The sequence below is a fragment of the Talaromyces stipitatus genome, genomic scaffold (assembly GCF_000003125.1).
Source record: "Talaromyces stipitatus ATCC 10500 scf_1105507295517 genomic scaffold, whole genome shotgun sequence".
NCBI lineage: Eukaryota > Fungi > Ascomycota > Eurotiomycetes > Eurotiales > Trichocomaceae > Talaromyces > Talaromyces stipitatus.
The window spans coordinates 286,358-312,571 of NW_002990121.1; the positions used below are offsets into that span (position 1 = coordinate 286,358).

Below are 26,214 nucleotides of genomic sequence, written 5' to 3' on the forward strand. Positions count from 1 at the left end.
TGTCGGTTTAACTACGGTCCGTATCACGAAGCATAGACGGTAGCAAGGCTAGTCCGACAAGCCTGTCAAGGGTGAAGCTGTATATATATGATATTCGATATTATAAAGCCTAACTCAGAGAAAGTAGGGGGTCCTGGGATGTCATGGTAGCTATATACAAGGTTGCCGTACGGACGCTAGGGATAACGTTATCCCGCTCCCATACATACATGCTTGCTTCTGCACCAGGGTGCAGAAGCGCCAAATCATGAGATTGATATTCCGACACTGGCAACTCTCTAAAGGAATGGAAAAGAAGGAATATCAATGAATAACATATAATCTGGTATGGTAAAGGAAAAATCAAAAGAATGAAGCAAAAGTAATAGGTGCAGACCAGGGTAAGGAATAACAATCTATGGAGCCAGTGTAGTAATAGGTGTTGCAAATTGTATATTCTTTGACTCAGAGTTGCACTTCATTAACAGCTTTTCTACCCATCCGTCAATGTCAATACATAGCTTATTTATATCAATAAGTTCTTGTAGAGCGCGGCAGGGCTTGCTCTTTGTCATGGCATCCGCAGGATTGCTGTTACCGTTGATCCATCTCACTTCCGTGATCTCTTGACGTTCGTACGATTGACGGAGGCACATGAGATCGATCATAAGGTGTTTTTCACGTGTCGTACCCAGCTTGACGAGGCATTCGTAAAGGCTCTTCGAATCAGTGCAAAGAACTAGTGGGAGCGGCTCTAAAAGATGTAGCAGTTGGGTGAGAGTTGATTTGATTGCTATAGCCGCATCGAATCCATTGGCCATACCGTACATCTCCGAAGCAAGTACGCTTCGGGTAATCCTCTTATACTTTGTAGAGGACCAGTGGAGGATATTCGCATTATTTTAGGCGTTAGCGAGTACAATAATATAGCCAATTTGTGAAGATGAGTCCTTATTGTTGGTGAACGAAGCATCAACAAATGCATATAATTGTGTGGTCCGTAGATCAATCTTGACAAATCGTAGTCCGTGGTTGGGGTTGTCAGCCTGCCATTTGAGTCGTTTATTGAGCGCTTTTATATCCTCTTTATCTAGTTGTGTGGCTTGTGCTGCAAAAGAGAGATCAAATGAAGCTTCAGGTTAGGATACAGAAGCAATATATGCACCAAGAGCTTGTTGAGCAACATACTACTCATACAGAGATGCATTCTTACGAATCTTGCCATGGGAGTTGACTATATCTGAAGGGTGATCTTGTACGAGTCAGATATTCTTGCAGGTGCATTCTTGGGTAAGAGTAATACCCTAGGCATCTTCTATAATTACCGCACCATTGAATTGTAGTGGTTTGCTGGTTATAAGCTGTTCACATGGCTTACAAAGGATATTTGCACATTTGATTTGCTCTTCCTCTTGTATGGCAAAGGCTTTGTCAGCGACAATGAGCGTATCATCTGTTTACATTCCAATGATGCCAAATCCTTGCTTCAGATTGCGGCAGTGAAGGAGGCATAGATCGTAGGTTGAGGTCTCTATAGCTAGCTGCTTCACATGGTATTTATGATATATATAGAACCAGTGATTGCCTGCTTCGGGGATTCCATATAACAGTCATTCAACCTTCAAGAATTCGCATCTAGGGAAAAAGCGTTGCAAATTAGAGGGGATTCAAATATAGAAATCACGATTAAGGTGCGTTGTTAACTAAATATAGGCCTGCGTGATATCTTAGATCCAAAATTGTACATTGTCCTTGCTTGCTCTAATACAGAGAATTAAATATTGACTAGAGCACTGAATTATAGGTGACTGCATAAGTATGAATTCTTTGTCCTTGTCATTGTATACTTGGATAATAAGTTGTAATTTCTCGAAGGCTTTGTTAGTGCCTTTATTCTTGATCTCGTCAACAAATCTAAAGCCATAGATGCGGGCCTCTAGCGGGATGTCTTCTCAATTGACTGCTGTAAATACGCCTCTTTCTAGTAGTCTGTTAACTTCCTTTTTGCGAGATTCATCATACGTGCCTGGAGCAAGAAGTTGTGTGAATATCTCCGCGATGGCGTGTAGATCTGGGGCATCTAGCTCTTGTAAGTACGTAAGATTATCCTTATATCGAGATGGTAAGCAGCGTTCGCGTTGTGGGTGTTATGATTGAGGTTTGGTGTGATTTGGTTCGTATAGTAGGATCGCAACTTTTAGAGGAGGTGAGAGTACATTTGACGGTTCTATTAATAGTGCTATAGGTGCGCTATATGGTTCAGCCTTATTATTATTATTAGTATTTTCTTGCTTCAGATCATCATCTTTATAATATAGTTTGACAACAGTTAATCTGAACTTTATAGGGCCATTTAGGAGATCAATCATGCATGTTTCTCCATCAATTGATATAAGTTTATACAGTCCTTTCCATTTGCCAGGGTATCTAGTTCCTCCTTCGTGCCATACAAGCACGTCCAAATTGAGGGGAAGACAGTGTATAAGTGTAGATGATAGTCTATTTTAGGTATTAAGCACATTATTGATCTGGCGTACAGTGTAAAGCCTTTATACTTTGGTCATTGCTTTCTTGACTGCGGCAGCGCGTTAAGCAACCATAGGTGCAGGAGGACTGTATTCCGTCATCTAGGGGTACACTCTAAATACAAGAAGTGTGGGCATGTAACTATCTAGGCCTGCAGTATTATTGATAGCTTTGACAGCCATTTGAAGCGCTAATTTGGGTGCTAGCTCTAGTACTTCTTCTAAAATAATCTTATATAAGCGATATAGTACAGCATGATAACATTCAATAATGCTAATTAACTAATGTACTTCGACAGGAATGCTAACCATCATCATACTAATAGATAAAGCAAGTTATATGAATTCTTTACTTACAAAGTTCTTTTCTGCATTGGTAATGATGAAATCTGGGGGTCCAAGGTATGTATCAATCTATAACATTTATAGTGCGTCCCATGTTGCTTTTGCGGATATACTTGTAAGCTAATATGTGGCATTAAAATGCATTGCTTTGTCCATAATATAGAGTATAGGCTTGCCATTGATATATATAATGTTCATAATGATTAAATGATTGAATTCAATGTTGTCCTGTAGGGTAAAGCAGAAATAGCCTGGCAATCTACCGTGGGTTTGACAATAGTAATAGAATTTATTGATCTCTTCTATTGCTTCAGGGTGCATATCATAGCCTACGCGTTGTAGGGTTTTATGTAGTCGTCTGACAGAAGGATGTCCAAAGTGGCAGTATAATCAACATAATTCTATATCTATAAGGAAGCATTGCTTGTTGTTAAAGGATTGTAAGATATACATTGCTAGTGAATAGTCCTAAATAAGGAAAGGATGGCCGAATCAGCGTACAATTGGCGCGGTTAGGTACGGTTTGCTGCGGATAAGGAGATCCTTCATATTATTGTAGTAAATCTTGAGGCGGTCAAGATCTTTGATAGAGAATAGGAACGGTGTCATGGCCTCAATAATATGGAATCATATGTTGCCAACCGGGGTCTCTATATTAATCAAACCTAGAGATTGTAGCGCATTACCAGCGCTAAATCGTATAGTTATAGATCTAGCAGTTGACGTGTCCATTGTACAATTCTTAGCAACTTTCCAAAATGCAAGATATTGAGTGTATCCAGCTGTTGAGAATACTGCAGTGCTGGTATCAATAAATAGCCCTATAAATGTGTTTGATGAATATCAATCTTCTACAAGAAATGCATATTCAGGTATAGTAAGATGATGAGAGCTTGGTATAATCTGTACGTCGGTATCATCTTTGTCGCTAGGGGTAAGCTTAGCTGTACATTCTTGATTGTTGCCTAGCAAGCAGCTAAGATAGTGAGCTACAGAACAATTAGTGAGTTCGCTTGCTAGCAAAGGTGAGAATTTGGCATAATCTGTAGTAGCAACTGTGAAGTATCCTATTACTATAGTTGGCTCGCTTTTCATATGGTCTGGGAGGTCGTACTAGCTCGGTTCGTCAATCTCAGCCAAGTACGATTTGAAGTGTTTCCCTGGCATTGGAGGCTGTCCTTTGGATTCTATGATAAATTTGTCTATTGCAGCCTCATATGGGCGTCTAGCAGCTTGTCATTCCTCTTCTATATAGTTAGTTAACCAGCAGTCTGGTTTATAGTATACGTGGCAGGTTTTCGGTGCTTTGCTTTGGTAGCAACGTGGTAAATAGCTAGGATAGCGTAGATTGCTCCTTCCTTGTGAGTAGCTTCATCTGTACAGTAAACATCTTCTATGTGACGAACGTGACTGTCAGCTATAGTAGTGGCAATCCATATAGTACAAATCCATAGGATGTTGCGCTGCTACTTATTTTGAGTCTTCCTATTAGCTTATACTTGATTGTAGGTCCTATATGAGGCTGGAGATATTCAGTGAAGATTTTCTAGTTATAGTGTGGCACGCAGGAACGAGACGGGTTGCTAATACAAGCTTTGAATAGTAATAGATGTTGTTTCGTAGCTCTGGACAAATCTTGCTATAGAGTCTTTGTAGGTCCTAAAGCATAATTTCAAGGCATTCTAGAATTGGCTTATCAGGGTTCTTACTCATAGTACTGGCTAGATTTGTAGCATCCCATTGACTCTGTACGAATCAAAGGTGCTCCTCAGTCTCAAAGTAGCTTTTCATAGCAGATATAGGGTTGATTTCTCGCTGGACCCATTCGTCCTTGTTATCAAAGTAGTACCGAAGAGCTTCTCCTTTAAGCATCATGAAAAATGCCTTTCTTTGTGCATCTTGGGTGTGGATTCCCATATGACTGTATATTTCTAAGAAATATTGATACGAATAGTTGAATGTGTCCTCATTATTACCATAGCAGAGATCTTCTGAATAAGCCTTTCATAGCTGACTGATATTCGCCCCATAGTACAAGATGTCTTGCATAGTATAGTTTGTATGGACGGTCTAGCGGCTATACGTCATAGCTAGTATGGCCTGCTCATATAACATAGTTGCGGCAGGGGTTATTGGATTGTACTGTTGCTATACTAATTATATGATTGGGGTCAGTATTGTGTCTCTCTCCTTATTACGCTAAGATCATAGTGTCATTCTGTATGATATAGTTGTTGCTTGTAGTTTAGAGTGGACAGCTTATTGAGGTGTCTTAGGGGTCGTAGCTTGGAGCCTTCAAATCACAGGTCCATACGTAAGCTCGATATTTGGTGAGCTGAACGTTCCATAGCGTTATACATGGTATATAACTTCGCTTTCAGTCTATTCATGCTGCTCTGATTCAGCAATTGTCTCAGATAGTGTAGTAGCTGCATGTTGTCATTCTTTCGCTATATATACACCATTTGTTCGCAGGATGTCACATAGATTGATAAGAGTCTTTAGAGGCGCAATTCTAAAAGCTCCTTCAGTCCATGTTGAGAAGTCTTCACAAAATGTATTCCATAGATCTTCATCATACAAGTCGGTGTAGTCCTTGATTCAGGCTATTATACACTTCTCAATGGTTTTTGCGTCCTTGTCTGTCGGATCGAAGCTTTTCGAGTAATCTGTAGTTGGAGGCATCTTGTCAGGGTTTCCAGCGCGTGGTTCGGAGCGTTGGAGATAGGTATAAATTGAGGTCGACTGAACGGCTCAATATAGGGGTATCGGGGTAATAAGAATAGGGTCTTGATCTGTGGGCCTCACTGATCAGTGTCGGTTTAACTACGGTCCGTATCACGAAGCATAGACGGTAGCAAGGCTAGTCCGACAAGCCTGTCAAGGGTGAAGCTGTATATATATGATATTCGATATTATAAAGCCTAACTCAGAGAAAGTAGGGGGCCCCGGGGTGTCATGGTAGCTATATACGAGGTTGCCGTACGGGCGCTAGGGATAACGTTATCCCGCTCCCGTACGTACGTGCTTGCTTCTGCACCGGGGTGCAGAAGCGCCGAATCATGAGATTGATATTCCGACACCAACAATTATGCTATTTCTGTCTTCTTAACAAATATTCGTACCTGTCTACGTGGGAACGTAGTTTCGAATCGGTATGATATAAAGCCTCCTTTATTGAAAGACTATTTGCTAGTTTAGCTTGGAGATCAAGCGCTCAAGAAGCTCATTTGTACGTATATAATTTGCTTCTAAGTGTTCTAAACGGCGTTCAATATTTTCAACCACAGTCGACATGTCCTTGCTTTCTTGTGAAGTAGTTAGAAGACTCTCAGACACCGCTTTAGTTAAATCTACTAGAGCAGTTGTCATAGCATCTTCCTCGTCGTTCAATCTTGTACGTCGCCGCCGTTTTGGACGTTCTGAATCCTCTGTATCCTCGGTAGCGCTTGTAGTTGAGCTTATAGTTGACTCGTTTCTCACGCGTGATTGGCCCAATCTCTCTGTAAACTGGCGCCGGAAATCATCATCGACAGCAGCATCAAGTCGACGCTGTTCAGCACTAGCTTGTGAAGCTAAAACTATCATATCCCGTTGATCAAGTATCTCAATCCACATGTCAATAGCCTCATGTAGATCCGACTTTGGTTCACTGGCTTTGCCAGTCTCATACGACTTCAAATATTCACGGCGTCGCTTGACCTCGTTGTTGACAGTTCGACGGCATGATTCCCATCTATATTGACGCCCAGTTGAAGCCTCAAATCTTTGAGCAACGCTTTGCCAGAATTTTTCTTTATTGCTACCTTCAAGCCACTGTTGTTGAAGCTCTAAGCAGCTATTGAAGAGTACAAGCTTCTCCTCGTCACTAGGCCTCAGACCCCTTGCCGATATGCGTAGATTGCTGCCAACAGGACTATTCGTACTTGAATCATGAGAAGATGGAGGGATGTTTTGGGAAGAAACAGTTGGTAAGGGCGTTGGACTTTGCCATTCCATCGTCACTTTATTTGCCTGTATAATTAGGTGTGGGCTGAGGTACCTGAGAAAAAACATGTGTCGAGGTTTCTTGGGCCCGTGCGCTTACCTAAAACAGTTGTCACCTCATGGAACATGTTAATGTGCTGGTTGTTTTTATTGGTTATCTAAGCTAACTACTGTCAGATAATCCGGCTTTCAAACGAGGCAGAAAGATCGACTGTTCAATCTTACAGGTCTAAAAGGCACCTTTAGGCATATATCTGGGCACCTAGATTTCAGCCCAATATTTACCCCTCCTGATAGCTCACAAATCACCCCGCCAAAGGTGTCTATAAAGGACCCGGCTTTAAAAACTTGAAAGACAGACACAGAACTCAATACATACAATCTTGCTAGTCACTTCTTTTCTTTGATCCTAGTAAAACACTCTTCAGGATTGGCCTGGAATAAACCGACCAATCCGACAACTACAGCTGCGCTGACCCCTTTACGGAGGTCACATGACTCTCGGAGCATAGTTGATCCGCGCCGGAGGGAGATCCACGGGTGTAGCACGCTGACAGAACAGCAGTTGTCACTTGAGGTAACGTAATTCACCACCGAAGCGGCACCACTACCGAGCCGGCATTTTTTCCCGAGCGCGTACGCGATATTGATTTCAAATCCCAATTTTCAAAGCCACATACAAATTATATACAAAAATCTAACTACTAATACGACTAGGGCATTGGTTAATTCTATGCCCCATAACGTTACAACCACTGCAGCGATATTGGCGGCGTACGACTGCTTGAGAAGCTGGGAGCTCCGGCTCAGCCGGAGTAGTAGTAACAGCATGGGATGCCTCAACCTGACCTTGTACGAGCGCTTGCACTTCTTCTTTAGTAACCGCTTGCTCAATAGATATTTGCTTTTTAGATTTTTGGCGCTTTTGCTTCTCTTTCTCATGTGCAGCTCGTAAATCGTAGTTCTCTTTCCGTACGAGTAAAACATCATTCGCTATCATTTCGTAGGCTTTTGACAACCGTACAACTGCCTGATTGATTTCTTGATTTTGGTTGCTTTCTGTACGCTCATTTATACGTTTATTGATTGTAGTCGACTGGCGTATAAATTGGCGTATATTTTGAGGTGTTTGTAAGCAGGATGATGCCATATTGCTTGATCGACTTGGAGGGGGGGTTGGTGTCTTCAATCGAATATTAAGCTGTTGTATAACTCGATCTGGATTGAAAGGCACTAATCCAGTGGCTGCGAAGCTATTCCGAATAGTTTGAGCTTTATATGCCACTGTACGAGCCTGTGGAAATGCTGTTAAGAAGTCCATTTTATCAATATGATTGAAACCAAGCCTCATTCGTTGCTCAACAAGCTGCCCATAATGTCGCTTTAAAACAGCAAAACAGCCAACATCAAGAGGCTGTAAGAGATGCGAAGAATGAGGTGGCATACAGACTGGAATAATATTATTCTCAGTACATATATGGTCAAATTCTGGAGTCAAATGGCTTCCATGGCCATCAAGAATCAACATTCGATATTTTCCAACCGTACGACTATTAATATAGGGAATAAAATGGGTTTTAAGCCATTCTAATCCTATCTGATCTGTAGTCCAGCCATTATCGCTAATATTGATTCGCCAATCATCTGGAAGATCATCAAACCAGCCTTCTCGTACGTTTTTCTTTGCTTTGAAAATCACGTACGAAGGCACAGCCCATCCAGTTGAATTTGTTGCTTCAATTGCAGTCACCCATTCTCGATTTCCAGGCTGTAAAAGCTTCGGCTGAGCATATCGATCGCTTCCAGTAATAACCTTTGCAGTTGCACAGAGTCCCATAGCAAAGCCAGTCTCATCAAAGTTGAATATATCTTCCGGTAAGATGCCGTACTCAGATATAGCAGCTTGTACGCGATCAAAATGTTCTTGTATTATCTTTGGATCTTCGCATTTAGCACGTTCGTAGTTGTATTTCCTTGCGAATTTGGAATCGATCTCTGGACGGCGTTTAATCAGTTTAGTTATCCAATTTTTTCCAACTTGTGGTTTGCCATGTTGTGAAAGTATATAATTAGCCATTTCTCGTACAAGAGAATGCCGGGGGGGTAATCCACGTCGATCTAAATCAAGCACCCATTTGACAAGCGATTCCTGTTCATATTGAGTTAATTTATGGCTGTTGGCGCGTACGAGAGATCTTTGTTGAATACCATTGAGTCTATCTTGTAAAGTTGTCCGGGGGATCTCGTAAATCCTTGCAGCTTGAGCTACACGTTGAATTCGGCCATTCTGTAAATCGGAAATTGCTAATAAGATTCGTCCCTCTTGCTCATCTAAATTTTTCCGGTTTTTATTGCGAATTGGTGGCATATTGACGTGTTGAATAATATAAAATCAATATCGTGTACGCGCTCGGGAAAAAATGCCGGCTCGGTAGTGGTGCCGCTTCGGTGGTGAATTACGTTACATAAATGTGGAGTCCATATTAGTCAGCTCTTAGTCAGCCCTACCTACCGCCTTCCTAGTACGATACAAATGTGGAGTTGTTACTTGTAATTACAGGTTGCTAATCCTGTCTAATGAATTTCTGAGTGTTCTGTTGACCTCCCAGCGATGCCAAGTGTTGGTTTAACTACGTCCTGATAACACGAAGCACAGGATTACGCAGTACGGCTATTCCAAAGAGCCCATGAGCCTGATAATATTGATGTTATTCGAATATTATGACTGACCCTCAAAAAGGGAGAAGGATAATTACATGCAAGTAAAGGGGATATCCCCAGGTAGGTGAAACGGAATAACTAATATTCCGGTGTTGATACTCAACACCTGGGGATTCCCGTACACACACCAAGGTATCTCCTATTCTTAACAGAAGAATCAGATAGCTTTATAAAGAAGAAAAATTCCTGCCCAGACCTTTAACAGCTTGCAGCGCTTGGAATGTTTTCGCATTTGCTGCTCTTCTTTCCACCAGTGATTTTAACACCTTCCCAGGTCCAGTTAGAGCAGCTGCCTTTGCCGCAAAGAATATAGACCCCAGTGGCGGAGTTGCTGACGCTGCCAGTTACACCATCGATGGCCAGTCCAGTGATAGGGACACCACTTGTAGGTTTTCCTGTAGGGCTGCCATTCTCATAGTCCTGCTCGATGACGATGCCGTACTTGGTGATGCCGGAAAGAGTAATGTCCTTATAGGTTACACCGGACACAGAGCCAGTGGCACCAGAGACAGTCTTGATACGAACGCCTAATCAAAAGTTAGTCAGCGTCCAAAGGAAAAAAGAAATTCCGTAAAAATAGATGAAGCGTTAATGAGAATTTATGAGCCAGCATACCATTTTGAGAGTTCTTAATGGTCGAATTTTCAATGTGGACGGTCTTAACAGTGTTATCGGAGCGGCCGCCAACAGAACCAATAGACAGGCCATGACCACCAGAGCAAGTACCACCGGTGAAGATGATGTTCTATAACCAAATAATTAGTTGCTGTATTTATTGGATCGTTGCCTCATACTCCAAGGGGAGAACTCACAGTGCCGGAGTTAATGGCCAAACAGTCATCCTGATTCTGGACATTGGCATTGCTGATAGTGACACCATTGGAGTCGCCGACATCAAACGCGTCAGTATTATGGGCCCCAGTGGAGTCACCTACGGAGTTGTCGATCGTAATAGAGTCCAAAATCAGTGTCTCAGCGCCGTTAATGCTGAAGACTTGCACAGGAGAGTTTTCAATCTTGATATTACTGATATTCGATGACTTGAGGTTATGGGCAAAGAAGAACTTGGGCTTTTTCTTGCCACCGTTGCTGCCCTTACCGTCCCACCAACGTGCACCATCACCGTTGAGAACTGCGCCAGGGGCACCTTCAACAGTGACGTCGGAACCAGAGACTGAGACGAGAGGACCGGCCCATTCTTTGTAACCAAAAGTGGTGGTTCCCTCAAAGATGACCTTTTATAATTAGATACGATTCAGACTAGGATAACAGATTACTCACCTTGGTTCCCTCATTGAGGCCAGTCAGGTCGAGTGTCGTTCCCGCAGGCACAGCAACGTTCGACAACACAATGGTTGAGCATGAAGTTTTCGACTTGCTGGCTAAAGCCGCACCATTGGAGCCAGAGAAAGTGCAAGCACTAGCACGGTTTTCGAACTTGGCTGCGGCTATTGGAGCAGGAGCAGGAGCGGCCAGCGCCACTGAGGAACAAAAAATGGCCAATCCGGTGAGGGTAATGAAAGAACGCATAATGGCCCGAGAAAGAATTTGCTAAGGAAATGAACGGAAGAGAATGAAGTTTTAAAAAAGAGTGGATGGGTAAGAGAAAGTCCCTGTGTTTGGAAAGCAATCATCGAAATGTGATGGTACTTCTGACTGCCTTTTTATATCCGGAAAGAGGATCCTGTCAGCTGAGAGTTGGCCAGTGCCCACCCATGTGTGCATAGTATTAGTTATGGATTACCCATCGTGTGATAACGTACTCGGTACGGATTATACCGCGTTGCAAGAACGGTTGTCGGCATGAATAACTGCGTTTCAGACAATACTATGTATATCCACCCTGCAGCTCAAAAAGCTTGAAACGGGCAGGAATGAGGCCGAGTCGGTCAGGAAAATTACTTCTTTTTCTTGGTCAACGATAAACTCGGATATAATTAGATTAGGCAAAGGTCACGATGAAACACACTGTGTCCAGCTTCTGCCTAAACGGGAATGCGGAGTCCGTTTTGGCAGTCCACGATATTAGGAATTTTTCTGTTTTTCTCTCTGTAGACCCATTGTCAGACAAGAGCAAATGGTTGATGGTCTTTGATTAGTGGATATTTCGTGCCTAGTGTAAGTCGTAAATAACGGTAATATCAATTTAGCCTCTACTCATCATCATCGTTATCGGTCTTTACTTATACTCTGTACATAGTATTGTGGCGGCCGTTTCTCCCTTTTCCTTTTCCTCCTAGGCATCTTTAGAGGCAGCCGCCTAATATCTAGTTTACGAGCATGCAATAAATGTTGATTACAATATTTATATTGTTTCATTTATAACTAAAGGCCGTAAAATGACCAGGGGTTTCCTAGCTAATCAACCATAGTAATCCTGCCGGTGTGCCAGCGTAACACCCCAAAAGCAGGCCACATCCACACTAGACTCCGAAAGGAAGTATTCGGGCGGGCTTAGCAAGGACCCAATAATTAAGGAGGACAGGTCGGAAATACACGAATTGCATATATCAAGAGCACTAACTAGTGCCCTATAGGCTTAGCGCCTCCGGGCGTAATAAATATCAATCAATCAAAAAACCCAATAATTACCGAATTCCAATCTCTCTAGAGGGAACCTTATCCTCAACCCATCTCGTCCCTCGCTTCTTTCTTAAGAGTATCGTCCCTTCCGACCAGATCGGAGAATAGGAGCTACATTATTCTGGCTGTTGAGTAGCTGGCTCACTAATGGAGTTTCAATATCGCCATCGAACTCGGCCATGCGGACCTCGAGATAAACGTCTCCAAGTCTATAGATGCAATCAATGTCGCCGTAGCCATTCAAAGGTCAGTGGCTGTATCGGCAATTATAGAAGTATGACAGACTATTTATTCTCTAGGATGCTTTAGTGCGATATGCGTCGGCCATGTTCAAGATGCGAAACACGCCGTATGCAATGCGAAGATCCATCAACAAGGAATTCAAGCCCTCTAGCAATACTCAATCGGACGCCGCGTATATTTTCGATATGTTCAACACCAACGGCAAGAAGCAGGTCTGCCATCTTTGTTGAAAAGTTTTTCGAATGTATTGGAACGGAATCGGTCTTAGTGTCTGCACTCTCTTCGGACGTAATCGGGCAAACCATGCGAGAGTCAGAAGCAATCCATCATGCAATATCTGCTGTGGGGGCATCCTTTGCCAGCATGGCATATAGGAAATCCAGGCCAGACATTAGACGTCAATACATAGACTATGCCAGTCGAGCATACACGAGTGCTTCCATCTACCTGCGTTCGCATATAGAAGGATCGGAAACACGCGTTGACAATAAAACTTTAATCTGTGCCTTGCTTCTGAGCTTTTTTGAGGTGACGTATACCTATGGTTCCTGTCTCTGATTCCAATATTTCAGTAGTACACTTAGTTAACCACAGCAAGCATTTAGTTGACTGTCGATGATTCAGGTATTCGATGGTACTCAATTATGAAGTATGTACTGCGGAAGCTGATACAGCAACGCGGTCCCCAAAACTTGTCAGGGGCATTAGAAATATCTCTGCTCAATATATATTGGGTCTGCGAAGGGCTGCGTGCGCTCTCGTTTGATGAAGATACTGCAATTGGTGAATGGTGGCAGAGAGAACTATCATTATCGACAGATACTAGTACTATGCCGCTCATTCCGCTAGATCTATGCATAGATAGACCCGAGTGGAATCTTTCCCGCTGTATTGCTCTCTTAGGCAGACTGAATAACCGGTACGAGCTCACTTCCTGCCTATCATGAGGCTGCCGCTAAATGTCTTCTAGTTGTGTGAGGTGGTTAACTAAAACCCGTGACATGATGGTTTCCCATTCTTATCAAGCTCACTACGCGGTATCTGTAGAGCACACTACCAGCAATGATTTCTCGCTGCATCTATTGGATGGAACGCATATTGTTGAGGAGGCATATGCTATTCGTACAGAGTTTCTTGGCCTGATATCAGCTATATCCTCCAGCAGTAATCTAAGATGCAACTTGCCTGTCGATCTGATCATGCCTTTCTACTACAGCGGTCTTGTAAGCGTCTCCCGACTCTTCATAGATCCTCTGTGGCTCCTAGCCAGTGAGAGCCTGCCTGTATTTCCAGAGGATGTGATCAAGTCGCACAGTTTAGCTGCGCTAGCACATATCGAGCGACGATTTGAAATTGTCCATCTTGAGTCGGCGTTCTATCTTCCAGTACTCTCGGGTATATCCCTAGAAATACAAGATATACAGCATCGACAAAGGATTCTGAGACTGTTTCAACTGGCTGAAGAAAGAGGTTTCGCAGTGGCCTGTACATACATGACTGATATTAAACTAGCTTGGTCTGCACTAGCACTTGCTAGATCGGATGCAACTGTTCCACACTGAGAATGGACCATGTACGCATGTTCAGTACACTATACTCTATGTTCCAGTTGGTCTCTAGCGCATTTACTGTAATCCGATTCTGGTTCATGGATACATTCTGGGACTCGAGTTCAATGTAACGTAATCGGTAAGCGAACCGCCAATTCATATACGCATGCAAAATAGCATTTTTCAAGGCCTCATAAACCAACAATTCTTTTAGAAAACATGGTTTAAAAAAGAGAGATATATAATAATATACTATAAAATTTTTCCGTCATCGTCCGTCAATCGGTATAAATACGCGTGAAGGAGTATCTTGCGAATATTGCGGGTTTCAACCACAGTCTGCTGTGTGTATAGAACATAGTCAGATTCGGGTGCAGTGTGTTTGAATGATTTCCAGTGAAACCTGGCACGGAAGGTTTTCAGCCCGAATAAATAGAAAGTCCTAGTTATAGATAACTTGTAATAGTATGGTTGTAGAAGCTGAACTCCCTTAATACACAATAATAAAATAACCCTAGTAGTAGCTAAGAACCTCTCATCTATATAGTAGTAGTAGTGGAATTGATATACCCGCTGTAGCTAGCCACGGTCTAAAGAGCCGCTATCCAGGTGTGTGCCTAAGCCTGTAGACACTGTAACGAGTGCTCAAGCCTAACAATCTGTATTGAGAGGGTAGCGGTGTTGACGAAGAAAACTAAGCATGAGGAATCTATCTAGCCAGGGGATATGAGCTGTATTTATACCTAGCCATATCCCTACATGACGTATACACAAGTCTCCATACAAAATCATATGACGGAGTCGGTATCCCAATATGGCACCGATGCATACAAAGAAAATATCAACATCTCATCTGCACGCTCGTGTAATACAAGACGATGAAATAAGGTTGTAGATAAGAATGTTAGATTGATTATGGATTGTGATTGGCCACGTTCCTAGGTGACTAGTCCTTCTTTAGTAGCAAGCTTGATCCCATGGCGATCCATGATCTTAAGCAATTCTGTGGCTTGTTCGTCGATTTTGGTGCCAGGGCCACTCCAGACTGGATGGTGGACGTTCATGTCCCCAAGAACTATATGTGCTGTGGTTCGTGAGCATCCTAGTCGGGTTAGTTCTCAATCTATGTGCGTAAAGGTTGTCGAATGTGGTTTATTATAGATATTATGGATATAGAGATCATGCAGTTCAGAATTTAAATTCAAATGTAGGCAACGTTGATAGCAAATATATAGAATTTGATAGTTAGGCGATATGACAGTGTGAGACCAGCTGGCTAGATCAATGCTTTTATTGATAAATAAGGCCACATGGGCTCTCTTATTGTTATTAGTGTTGTTGTTGTTGTCATTAGATTTGGGATAGAGGAGTTAATGTGTAAGACTCACAGGCTGGTGCGTTATATTATTTAGTTTGTTTCTCTATGGTTCTTAAATTGCAATCATAGAGGCGCGGAGAGCTTGGGGATTACATAAGAATGTAGCCATAACCTCATCCTTGGATTTATGCATGTTATACTATATAATCTCAAATATTGCACTCATTGGTTGAGAACATCTAGAGACGAGCGTGTGTTCATATCTTGTACAGTTTGTAGGTTATCCTTCTCCTCTTCTTCCTCAATAGGGGCTGCGCGTGGTTCTTGACTAGGATGGAAACTATTCAAAAGTTCTGTATAGCCTTCTAAATCAATAGTTGTGTTGTCATTAAGTTCATGATAGCTAGCTGTGCTACTTAGGATGACGTTGTTGTCTTCCATTGTCATATTTATCTATGAAAGCTGTGATATCCAGGGTAGTGGTATCTCATCCGAATCTTGAGATCGTGTACGTACTTGGCGGTGGGCCTAGATACGCTGTCTGCGTATCTGTTCAAGGTAGGCTCTTGATCTGGTGACTGGAGCTGTTGATTTTGCCATATTATCCTTGCTGAGTAGTGTTGTGTCAATAGTCTCCACAGGAGCGCTTAATTGAGTGATATTTATAGCTAATTGGATCTGTTCTGTGGGCTCTGATTCGTTCTCGTCGTTGTTGTTGGATGATTTAGATTTAGATGGTCTATCGCGAGGCTGTTTTTTAATAGCTGTGAATGGGATTGCCTTAATTTTTTCAGCTATTGGTATAATTCGTGAGGTTATAGGGGCCTCTGGTGTTTGTGGGCGTGTTGTTGATGCTATAGACTTATTGATTTTAGTAGGAATTATAGGTGCTATAGTTGATGTCTTTGTACGCTTTACCGCCCCTGAGATGCTTTTAGTGGTTATTGATTTAGTCGTATTGGTGCGCTTCCTTGTGGTTGCTTGGATCTGCGCAGCTTCGTAAGGAGTAGGATCCTCATTTGCAGTAGTATTCTGTTGCATCGGCTTGGGCTGTAAGTACTGAGGCACCTGATGAAATGGTTCACAATTGATTAGCGCAATCTTAGCCTTATCTAAGGCCTCACGTTGTAAGCCACACTTGGTACTTATGGCCTTATGTGAGCCACTGCAATTGGCACATTTTGGTATGAATTCTATTCCCTGGCTCTAATGCGAAGGGCATTCCCAGGTCGGATGCTCCTTTGCATAGATCCCACAAATATATTTTAGATTTGGACATTGCGCGTGGACGTGCCTATATTTCTGGCACTTCTTGCATATCTTACACTGTCCTTCTCAACAATAAGGCCTATTAGTGTGGCTCCAAGATTGCCACACTGTCCCTATAGAGATTGCATTGTTAGTCATAATTAGATTTGTAAACTCAACAATGAGAGATCCTTTATGCTTACTTTTAGGATTGGTAAGCTAGTCAATGTGTGCAATCTCAATCTTTATATTCTAGCCCCAGGCATGGTGATTTTCTGCAGCTATTCACTATTTGAATTTCTCACCTAGATCTATGTTCTAGATAGGCATTCTATTAATTACAATTCTCTATGTGGGTACCCGTACGTACGCTGTTTCCCTAAATTCATGAACTTAATTCTTTGCATGCCTGCGGAGGACCTCCGCTGCCGCTGCGTTTAATGCCTGTAGGCTAACATCCCCCAATAGGAGTGGTCGAGCAGCAATGAATACATGACCGGCTAGAGGCAGGCTTGGAGTGCCCTTCGCTGCGTGGGCCCTGGCTCGTTCAGCTCGCTTCACGATCTCCACAGGATGCAGTTCACGTATCTCCTTATGGATAGCTTCATCGCGGATCTTAATGACAATCTCACAGTCTATACTTAGCTCTGTATGGCTAACACCTGGTGTGGAGAAGCCGGCGCTTCGAGATGAGGGTGCGGCTGTGCTCCGAAGACTGGCCTGTCAATTCTGGGTATTCCATGCTTTCCATAGAGATACAGATAACAATCCAGTTGTAGCGCTTGATTGAGATGCTTGATTGGATCGTGTCCGGAGCACCGCGGTGTCCTTTTGGACATCTACAAGCAGCCGCTTGAGATCCGTAAGGATTTCCGGACCAGATTTGTGAGCGGTAGTGAAGTCTTGTACGTCGTTGATAAATCCTCTAATCATTGGATTATCCTGGCCTTCGCGAGGGTTCAAGTATATATACTGAGCGAGCAGCTCCGCTGCCTTAGCAAGGTCTTCCATTTTCGTATAAGTCTTGATTGGTCGTTGTTGGTTAGTGATTGGTGGTGGTGGTGGTGGTTGTTGAGCCCCGGCGCGTATTAGGACGCGTCGTTGTGGATGCAGATTTTCACCCGTTGAGGGTGTCAACATGCGCGCCTGAGCCATTACTACGCTCTTACCTAGTAAAAGTAGGCTCGATTGATAGCTCTTGACTCAGACGATAAACTGCTTGAGTTACAGCCGTTTCCGGCCGGACCTGGTGGCGTAATTTCAAAAAATTGATTTGCGCGAAGATAGATGTTCTCGAGAGAGCAGTATGCACTACGCTTCTTGGTGTTACCATATAGAGCGTGTTGAGCCATGTCATGTCTCGGACTTGTCGGATTGATGGGTCAACTCCAGTCCAATCCTGAAAAAATTGTTTACAAGGATGGTAAAATAAGAAGTGACTAGCAAGATTGTGTATCTTCTGTTCTCTTTTCCTCCGAGTACATCAGGTTCCAAAGCCGGGTTTATATAGATATTTTGCCAAGATGTGTAACAACTAACAGACTTGGGGTTCTCACTGTTCCAAGGAATACGGCCATGACGTCTCAAGTCGAGTTTCAGGTGCACCAGGTGAAGTTTTATATGTTTGAGGATGGCCTTGGATTCTATACCTCGTTGGAAATCCGGATTATCTGACAGGACCCTACGAGGGTTGAGGGTCGGGTGAGGGTAACACACCTTGGGCCCTCACCTAGTGCGGGTCATGCCGAGGGTCATGCCGAGGCCTAGTGGGAAGCGTGCGAGTCACGAACCACGGCCATTAAATAGACACACACACACACACACACACACACACACATCCAACAAAGATAATACCCGTCGCTTCACCTCCCCCCACCCTATTCGGACTGGGGGTCGGCCCGGGCTCAACGCGCACATGGGCTCAACGCTCAAAATATTCAAATTCTCAAGCCATCGTTTACAATCGTCCAAAATACCGCAAAAATGGCACCTAAGGAATACAAAAAAGAGGAAGAGCAAATTGCAAAGGCTGTCAGCGCGTATCAAAGTGGTCAAAATCAAAATATCTCGAGATTAGCGCGTGAATTTGGGGTCTCTCGCCATAGACTGTCCCGACGCGTCAAGGGGATACCCTCTCGCTCCAAAAGGGCACCTACGAACCGCCTATTATCGCTAGATCAAGAAAAAGCGCTTTTTCTATGGATTGAGTATCTAGATAACATAGGAGCACCTCCAACAAATCAACAAATTGAGCAAAGTGCCAATTTTTTGCTTCGTGAAGATTTTACCGGTCCCGGAGAGCCTCGCGGCGTTGGTAAAACCTGGGTTGATCGATTCCTTACTCGCTTGCCAGAGGGTTATCAAAGAATCAAGCAAAAACCGCAGGAAGTTGATAGAACAGGAGCCGAGCATTATGGCGAGATTGAGCGCTGGTTTATCGACTTAAAACTCGTGATGCAAAAGCTTCATATTACACCCAAAAATCTATGGAACTTTGACGAGACCGGATTCATTGTCGGACAAGGAAAAAGCGAATCAGTGGTCACAAAGTACCCAAAAACAGCAAAAAGAGTTTCCTCTTTGTCTTCTCGAGAATCTCTTACCGTCGTTGAGAGTATAAATGCCGAAGGGAGAGTCATTCCACCGTTAATTATCCCAAAAGGGGAAAACATATGGAGGAATGGTATCGACATATACAGGATCCGGAGTGGCTTATTGCTCCTGCTTCAAATGGATTTATCACGGATGAGATCGCATTTGAATGGCTTCAACATTTTCAGCACTATACAAAGCCAGAACATACGTTCGAATGGCGATTATTAATTATGGATAACCATACAACCCATCTCACTATACAGTTCGTTCAATACTGTGAAATTAATCGCATTCGATTATTCAGATTTCCACCGCATTCCACGCATCTATTACAACCGCTCGATGGAGTGCCTTTTCAGCAATATAAGCGCGTTCATGGAAGAGTGGTAAATCAAGTTGCTCGGCTCGGAGGCTTCGATTTCAACAAAAATGACTTTTTTGAGGAATTACGGGATATTCGAATTCAAACCTTTACTCCGCGAATTATTCGCCACGGTTGGAAAGATCGAGGGATTTGGCCATATAATCCTGATATCGTATTGAGCAAATTGCCTCACCCTGATGAGGCAATTATTGATGATGGGAATACATTAAAAATTTATGGCGAGGTCGATGACACTATTCCCAGCTCACCAACAACGAAATCAATTTCTCCGCCGTCAACGGTCACTGCGCTTCGTCGATATATCAATAAGATAGAGAAATCAATTGAGGGTATAAAGGATATTTTGGAGGAATCAAAACCTGGCCTCGTACGGCGTATAAAAGTCGTGAATTCAAGCAGCCTCGCCATGGCGGGATTAGGTGAGCTTCACCGTGAGGATTTTGCAAGGCTGCGCGACACAGCAAAACGCAAAAATAACAAAAAAACCAAGCGCCAGGTAAAAGCCTCAGGCGCGCTCTATGTAAAAGATGCGAATCGCCTCATAAAACGCCGCCATGACGGGGATTTATTGAGGATTCATAAACAGCACGTACTTGGGGTGCCGGAGGCGGAGGATGCTGAGGCTCCAAGAGAGCCTCAAAACTTGGGTTTTTTCATTGATTCTACGGGTAATCGGTAAATCATATATGTATTTCTCATGTGTCTAGATTTTTTATATAATTTACATGGCGTTGGTGGACTTATAAGCATTAATTTGAAGAATTTGAATATTTTGAGCGTTGAGCCCATGTGCGCGTTGAGCCCGGGCCGACCCCCAGTCCGAATAGGGTGGGGGGAGGTGAAGCGACGGGTAGTTCCCTTATTCTTATCTATTGCTAATGAGTTCACTTGTTCCTCCTAAGCACGGATAGCTTCAAGGGTTCAAACGCAGTCGTTTGTCAAATATATACAAAAATCAACAGTTGTCGATAAATTAGGGTTCAATTCTGCAAATAGCCTCAAGTCTCTCGGTTCAATACTCCAAGACGATTCTTGTGCTTATGTTCACAGGGATCCCGGGCTCATAACTGTTGGAACGTTGGTTTACTAGAGCAATGACTAAGCGAAGGCGAGCACCTTTAGACAATATATATACGTATAAGGAACTAGGTCTATTCTCCGGCACTCCTCTCTCAGTAGCTATCTAGGAGTCTTGACCTGTTTTTATATACAAGATTCCAAAGAAGTGATATCACCAAAAGTCGACAAATCGAACTTTCTACTATGGTTGGGGCCGGTAATTTTGTTAGCACGACTTTTTTACAGGGGTTGAAATCCAATGAATTCTGCCAGTCATATCTGATTACTAATCTAATATTTTGTATGACCACCTCGAGCATCTATTACAGCTTGGCATCTAGCGTGCATAGAGTCAATGAGCTCCTTCAAAAACTGCTCAGGCAGTGCATCCCAAGCAGCTCGTACAATCTCACGGAGTCGATCATAAGAAAGTTGCTCATCATCTGGATATTGTTCTTGAATCCAATCCTTCATCCAATTCCATACTGCTTCAATTGGATTGAGATCAGGTGAGAATGCTGGCCAATAAATTGGATATATCCCACGAGAATGAAGCTCTTCGAGAGTCTCCTTACTCGCATGGCCAGGTGGCCCATCCTGCATAAATTGAAGCCAGATATCGTCTCGTAATAAGCGAATATAGCCATCAATAATTGGTATAACCCGTTGACAATATCTCTCTGAGTTAATAGTTCCCCATTCCTTCTCCCAGAATAAACACGGACCCTTGTTATTCCCATGAAAAGTAGCCCAGAACATCCATCCACGTTTCCGTGCAGGAGAGGATCGTATGCAAGTCTCTTCTAACTCTTCACCAGCCTTTCTAGTTACCCAGATTCTCGTATGAAATCCTAAAGTAACCCATGTTTCATCAGACCAAAGGATACGATTCCATTGTTCAGTCGTCCAATTCAAATGCTCTAGGGCCCAGGCAAGACGTACTTGTTTATGTTTATCTGATAGAGGAGGTTTATTAAGAGCCTTGCATCGTATATAACCTCGTTTTTTAAGGGCTCGAGCCAGGGCGTGCTTTCCAATAGATAGGTTAAGCTCTTGTATAACCTTATAATAAGGCATACGTCGCGTACGCTTCGAAGAAGTAATCCATTCGATAATATGATCAACTTCAGCCTCGGAGAGCTTCGGAGGGTTGCCACGGGCCTTTTTAGGGGTTGCTTGCTGGCTTTGGCACGTATATTGGACTTGGCGATAGCTAATTTGAAGTTGCTGAGAGATTTGAAGATATGTAAATCCAGCATCTCGAAGGGTTAATACTCGGATCCGTTCATCCCTATTCAGCCGTGCTGAATTCTGCCTGGAATCAGATGGCTCGAGAGCTGCTGCGCTTGTTGCCCTAGGGGGGCTGGTAGGCTCGGGGGTGGCCATATTGATCGTCAAATGTCATATATCTAGGCTTGAAAGGCTGAAAGCAGACGGATGGTCAATATTCTATTTAAAAGGCGGTGAGCCCCGGAGCCTGACCGCCTAAAAATCGTACTAACAAAATTACCGGCCCCAACCGTAGTAGAGATGGGCTGTAAAGTTGATTTGTAATGCTCAATATCGTGTCGGTATGTGATGCCAATTCTCGAAATTTCTTGATACGCAAATCTTGTCCTATTCCCAATTCCTATCCCAAACTGGCTTAGCTCATCCTGAGTTCCAACAAGATCGCGGCCATCACACTGCAAAAGTATGAAATTTATCATAACCGCCGTCAAGAAAGGTTTTCTGATTTGTGGCCATATTGTATCGGCTGGTGTAAGACTTTCTGTGGTAAGAGTGCCCATCTTGACACTCGGATTATTTCTGCGAAGTGATAAAAGGATATCAAGACTTGGTGGTCGCCTGACCTGGTAGTGATATGCTTGAAGTAGTTATATATGAGCCTGGAGGAAGACACAATTTCGAATACTGTAGCTCCCATTAATGAATCCTGAACCGGGAGAAAAGGGGTGAAAGCGGAAGAACTCTCTAGTACGTGCAATGATGCTTCTACCGCCTTTTCTGTCTTCCTCCATCGCCTTGCACTAATTGACTGACTACCCTATTTTAGTAAGTGATGATCATGTGTCGGATGCTGGTTGTCTTTGATTTTGTGGGTTCAGGTCTGATCAAAGCTGGTATCTACTTTGATTGAGCAGAGTTCCTGGTTCCTTCAAGCCAGTAAGTGTCTACCCGAATAGAGCGACAGTATATCATGTAATACTATATCAACTTTCAGTGATGTGCTGCCTAAACGGCTCGGATAGTCGATTCCGTTATCGACTCGGCTCGGATAGTTAATTCCGTTACCGAATTCGGTGGTCACAAGAGCACGGCGGCCCACTCTGATAGATGACCATTGCCAATGAAATGACTCCGCCGCTATCATCACTATCCTTTCACGGCAGTCAAGTGGACTCTGGCACTACTCTGTACGGAGTACGGAGTACGACAACACGGGTTCCAATGCAGCCACAGGAGGAATAGTTCGGCCTGTCAACAATAATTGGTAAGGATTGTTCATCATTCGTTCCCGAATGGCCTACAGGGCATATAGTTCTACATCGTCTTGGATATCTGCAATGTTGGCTTCAGAGGTCGGCGCATGGAGCCAAATACTGCCTCGGTGAAAATAACTTATCTCGAGTTATATCTGGTATACGGAGTACTTCGTGGACTATGCACTTGTCAGGGGGGGGCACCACCGATTTGGGAATACGGAATTGAACAGCGGAGATCGTCGTTAACGATGCTTCTTCTGATTCGAAGATTCCCTCGCCTTTACCCATTTGGGGTGATGCATGCCAATACACACCACACTACACTTCTGATGCCAGCCGTCGTAACGTGAAGCCCGCAGAGACTAGAAAATGAGGAGTATGCTAGTTCAATGGCGGTGTATTTTCCCTAGGTGGATCACATTAGTTAATTGGTGAGACCATGTTTAGCAGATCAAAAGTCTTAGTTGTTTTTGTCTAAGTAGTCCCTATAAACAAGCCACATTTCCCATGTCAGAATATCGTCTCAGCTATTTTTATTTGCCTCCTAGTCCAGGCTGTTGACGGTCAATTGAAAGCAGCTATATCGTCTTCACTCAATTACACGCCGTTACTTACGGTTCCGGTCCAACCATGGCAATGGGAGTATTAAAATCTCGTGAAGACCGCCCGTTGAAAATATTGATAGTAGGGGCAGGAATAGGTGGCCTTTCTGTGGCACTCGCACTACGGCGACAAGGGCACCAAACAATGGTAGCTATGTAGCGTTGATTTCTGAACTAGCTCTTAGACTGAAGTTCTCTAGTTGTTTGAGCGCTCTAAATCTCCTCGGAGATGGAGCTGCAATCATATTGCTCCCAATTGTAACCGGCTGTTGACCCGGTTGGGATTGTCAATCGCCGATGTGGTGGAACCCCACTACAAGGGGTGAGTACATCTCTGCACAGGACTCTACTATCAAATGTACTAACTTCCTGACTCCGTCGAAAGATGAACGTGTATACGTCGGCCGGAGACCTTGCCTATACGAGAGATTTGACAGAAGTCATCAAGACTTCAGGAACTGTGCGTGAGAGCTCTTTGGGGTCATCTGATCAGGTAGAGCTGACAGGGAAATGGTGACAGGAATGGAACCTTGTCCACCGTGCGAAACTTCACTCGGAATTGAAACGTCTAGCTACTTCCGCTGAGGGGCTAGGAAGTCCGGCCAAGCTGTTCCTGGATTGTAAACTGGTCGACCTCGACGTCAATGAACCGTCTCTGAAGTTAGCCACGGGAGAGACTATCCGCGGAGATATGATAATCGGGGCTGACGGGGTCCATGTAAGTCGATTGAGTAATCCTACAGTTCATATATTAACGTACATCTACCTTCATAAAGTCATGGTCAAGATCATTTATCGCGCCTGGTTATGCACCATTTCCCTACGGGAAGGCTTGTTTCCGTTGGTTGGGCCAATATGAGGAACTTGCTAGTGACCCGGAGACAAAAAGATATGCTAGACCTGGCTTTCTGAGTGAATGGACAGGATCAGATCGCCGGGTTATTTACTATCCATGCTCCAACCACACGATTGCAAATTATGCTGGTTTTGTTCCAGCTGATGAAGTTGGTACAACGGAACAAAGTAAGTGAAAGGCAACGATTATTAGAACCCCCCTTCAAATCTAACTGTGCCATATGATAGCATGGGATAACGCTGCCAGTAAGGATCTTTTGCTGAAATGTTTTGAAAGCTTCGGGTCCTCAGTCTGCCGCGTCCTGAGCAAGGCGTCAGAAGATAATCTCCAGATCTGGACCCTCATGGACATGGACTCCCTCCCAACCTGGACCCGGGGCTTTGTTACACTGATTGGTGATGCTGCACATCCTTTCTTGCCTTGTGAGTATTCTAAAAACTGCAGGATAACTTCCAGGTGCTTATGTTCTCCGCACAGTTATGGCTCAAGGGGGTGCAATGGCCATTGAGGACGGTGCATCTCTTGCCGCACTTTTTCCTCTTGGAACTGCCAAGTCAGACGTGTTCGATAGATTGAGATTATACGAGCAATGTCGTAAAGATCGCGTTGAACGTATTCAGGAGTTCACCAGGAAAAACGGGAGGGACCCTGGCAGTAGTAGAGGGTCACGCCCGTCGCGTAAATCTCTCCAACTCTCAAATACCATGCCTTTCCTCGAAGTTTTACTAATAGACACTCTTCTCTAGCCCAGGAGTCAATTGATTTGATGACATTTTGCGTCCATCACGATGAATGGGAACATTCGTCGAGCATCCTTCGCCAGCATCTAGCGGCAACTCATGGTACTTGACGTGAGACAGCATAAGCTCATCGGTTTACCTGTTTCAATTTTACAACAATTCAGAGATACATAGCATTACACAACCACACGGTAAAGTAAATTTCTGCAATTTTCTGTTCCTTGATGCTCTGCGTTGTATATATCGCCATCTCTGACATCCAAGGACTGTGTTAAACTTTAGATATTATTATTATTATTATTAAATCAAGTTTAACGTCCATATCCAGCCCGGAGGGCTATGACAGACACGAGTTAGACGGGTCTTATAGGGGCCTCCACCTAGAGCCTCTAATAATAACCCCTAATTGGGTCCATACATTTGCTAACCAGAACGCTTTCCTCGCCCCAGACCACTTATATGCGCAGGACGTTTTGGGGAGCTCCTGGGGGCTGGTAATTTTGAGATTTAGAATGAGATCGAGTTCAACGAAGATGTTCAGAATATGCGCTTTGAAGGCTATCTAGGAGGAGGAAGAGGGTTCATGCCTTTATACCCTGGAGGCGTCGACATAAGAGGCCCTGTGGATTGACCAGGCGGTGCAAAGTTGATCATTGATCATTATTACTGGACGATATCAATCCTCTGAGCCTATACAATCCATTCTCTGATTTCTTTACAGCTTGACCACCCGGCCTGAACCTGATGGGAGGGGTAAAGCGAGATCTTCTGGATGACAACCATAGATTGCTATTTCAAACTATTCTAGGCTTCCATTCGAATCCTATACACTCTTAAAAAAATTAAGCAACTTATCCAATTCAATTTTATCATACAATTTGTATGGGTAATTAGAAGATCCGGGCAGATTGCCATAACTGCCAATCCAACAGCTGCGTCTGCTGAGGCATCCGAGATCTTCCCTCTACCACTCAATGAGCGCATTCCGTTCC

General features: G+C 43.6%; 10 protein-coding genes across 11 annotated transcripts, besides 9 other annotated features; 2 read left to right on the forward strand and 8 right to left on the reverse strand.

Annotated features, from left to right (window-relative positions):
* Nucleotides 1-395: 395 nt before the first annotated feature.
* TSTA_001160 (uncharacterized protein) lies at nucleotides 396-1,204 on the reverse strand (the record flags this gene model as incomplete). Its single annotated transcript, XM_002487653.1, has 3 exons — nucleotides 396-839; nucleotides 900-1,111; nucleotides 1,168-1,204. The coding sequence occupies 3 exons, from the start codon at nucleotides 1,202-1,204 to the stop codon at nucleotides 396-398; spliced, it is 693 nt and encodes a 230-aa protein (XP_002487698.1).
* Nucleotides 492-1,994: a mobile genetic element.
* Nucleotides 1,995-3,178: 1,184 nt separating this feature from the next.
* TSTA_001170 (uncharacterized protein) lies at nucleotides 3,179-3,458 on the reverse strand (the record flags this gene model as incomplete). The annotated part of the gene is made up of 2 exons (XM_002487654.1): nucleotides 3,179-3,250; nucleotides 3,351-3,458. The coding sequence occupies 2 exons, from the start codon at nucleotides 3,456-3,458 to the stop codon at nucleotides 3,179-3,181; spliced, it is 180 nt and encodes a 59-aa protein (XP_002487699.1).
* A 2,583-nt stretch (nucleotides 3,459-6,041) lies between these two features.
* Nucleotides 6,042-7,346, reverse strand: TSTA_001180 (uncharacterized protein; the record flags this gene model as incomplete). Its single annotated transcript, XM_002487655.1, has 2 exons — nucleotides 6,042-6,765; nucleotides 7,258-7,346. The coding sequence occupies 2 exons, from the start codon at nucleotides 7,344-7,346 to the stop codon at nucleotides 6,042-6,044; spliced, it is 813 nt and encodes a 270-aa protein (XP_002487700.1).
* Nucleotides 7,347-7,533: 187 nt separating this feature from the next.
* On the reverse strand, nucleotides 7,534-9,242 carry TSTA_001190 (pogo transposable element, putative; the record flags this gene model as incomplete). Its single annotated transcript, XM_002487656.1, has 2 exons — nucleotides 9,045-9,242; nucleotides 7,534-8,985 (listed from the first exon to the last, which is right to left on the reverse strand). Exons 1-2 carry the CDS (start codon nucleotides 9,045-9,047, stop codon nucleotides 7,534-7,536), a joined length of 1,455 nt encoding a protein of 484 aa, XP_002487701.1. The 5' UTR covers nucleotides 9,048-9,242.
* Nucleotides 7,672-9,159: a mobile genetic element.
* Nucleotides 9,243-9,525: 283 nt separating the features above from the next.
* Nucleotides 9,526-11,192, reverse strand: TSTA_001200 (polygalacturonase 2 precursor, putative). The gene is made up of 4 exons (XM_002487657.1): nucleotides 10,839-11,192; nucleotides 10,370-10,792; nucleotides 10,173-10,302; nucleotides 9,526-10,084 (listed from the first exon to the last, which is right to left on the reverse strand). Exons 1-4 carry the CDS (start codon nucleotides 11,085-11,087, stop codon nucleotides 9,756-9,758), a joined length of 1,131 nt encoding a protein of 376 aa, XP_002487702.1. The 5' UTR covers nucleotides 11,088-11,192; the 3' UTR covers nucleotides 9,526-9,755.
* Nucleotides 11,193-14,170: 2,978 nt separating this feature from the next.
* Nucleotides 14,171-14,198: a sequence feature (AT_rich).
* Nucleotides 14,199-15,363: 1,165 nt separating this feature from the next.
* On the reverse strand, nucleotides 15,364-15,698 carry TSTA_001210 (uncharacterized protein; the record flags this gene model as incomplete). Its single annotated transcript, XM_002487658.1, has 2 exons — nucleotides 15,364-15,450; nucleotides 15,522-15,698. 2 exons carry the CDS (start codon nucleotides 15,696-15,698, stop codon nucleotides 15,364-15,366), a joined length of 264 nt encoding a protein of 87 aa, XP_002487703.1.
* Nucleotides 15,699-16,892: 1,194 nt separating this feature from the next.
* TSTA_001220 (uncharacterized protein) lies at nucleotides 16,893-17,654 on the reverse strand (the record flags this gene model as incomplete). The annotated part of the gene is made up of 2 exons (XM_002487659.1): nucleotides 16,893-17,219; nucleotides 17,259-17,654. The coding sequence occupies 2 exons, from the start codon at nucleotides 17,652-17,654 to the stop codon at nucleotides 16,893-16,895; spliced, it is 723 nt and encodes a 240-aa protein (XP_002487704.1).
* A 651-nt stretch (nucleotides 17,655-18,305) lies between these two features.
* Nucleotides 18,306-18,336: a microsatellite.
* Nucleotides 18,337-18,447: 111 nt separating this feature from the next.
* Nucleotides 18,448-20,158, forward strand: TSTA_001230 (uncharacterized protein; the record flags this gene model as incomplete). The annotated part of the gene is made up of 2 exons (XM_002487660.1): nucleotides 18,448-19,133; nucleotides 19,199-20,158. Exons 1-2 carry the CDS (start codon nucleotides 18,483-18,485, stop codon nucleotides 20,156-20,158), a joined length of 1,611 nt encoding a protein of 536 aa, XP_002487705.1. The 5' UTR covers nucleotides 18,448-18,482.
* Nucleotides 18,510-19,172: a mobile genetic element.
* Nucleotides 19,160-20,044: a mobile genetic element.
* A 671-nt stretch (nucleotides 20,159-20,829) lies between the features above and the next one.
* On the reverse strand, nucleotides 20,830-21,924 carry TSTA_001240 (transposable element tc1 transposase, putative; the record flags this gene model as incomplete). The annotated part of the gene is made up of 2 exons (XM_002487661.1): nucleotides 20,830-21,590; nucleotides 21,618-21,924. 2 exons carry the CDS (start codon nucleotides 21,922-21,924, stop codon nucleotides 20,830-20,832), a joined length of 1,068 nt encoding a protein of 355 aa, XP_002487706.1.
* Nucleotides 20,833-21,840: a mobile genetic element.
* Nucleotides 20,965-21,825: a mobile genetic element.
* Nucleotides 21,925-23,575: 1,651 nt separating the features above from the next.
* On the forward strand, nucleotides 23,576-25,568 carry TSTA_001250 (zeaxanthin epoxidase, putative). Of its 2 annotated transcripts, XM_002487662.1 has the most exons (9): nucleotides 23,576-23,774; nucleotides 23,827-23,948; nucleotides 24,012-24,086; nucleotides 24,147-24,344; nucleotides 24,403-24,649; nucleotides 24,710-24,904; nucleotides 24,960-25,160; nucleotides 25,229-25,413; nucleotides 25,505-25,522. In XM_002487662.1, the coding sequence occupies exons 3-8, from the start codon at nucleotides 24,012-24,014 to the stop codon at nucleotides 25,330-25,332; spliced, it is 1,020 nt and encodes a 339-aa protein (XP_002487707.1). In that variant the 5' UTR covers nucleotides 23,576-23,774; nucleotides 23,827-23,948; the 3' UTR covers nucleotides 25,333-25,413; nucleotides 25,505-25,522. The 2 variants fall into 2 exon arrangements, with proteins under 2 accessions (XP_002487707.1, XP_002487708.1); XM_002487663.1 differs by having other exon boundaries at nucleotides 25,229-25,568.
* Nucleotides 25,506-25,525: a microsatellite.
* Nucleotides 25,569-26,214: the final 646 nt, after the last annotated feature.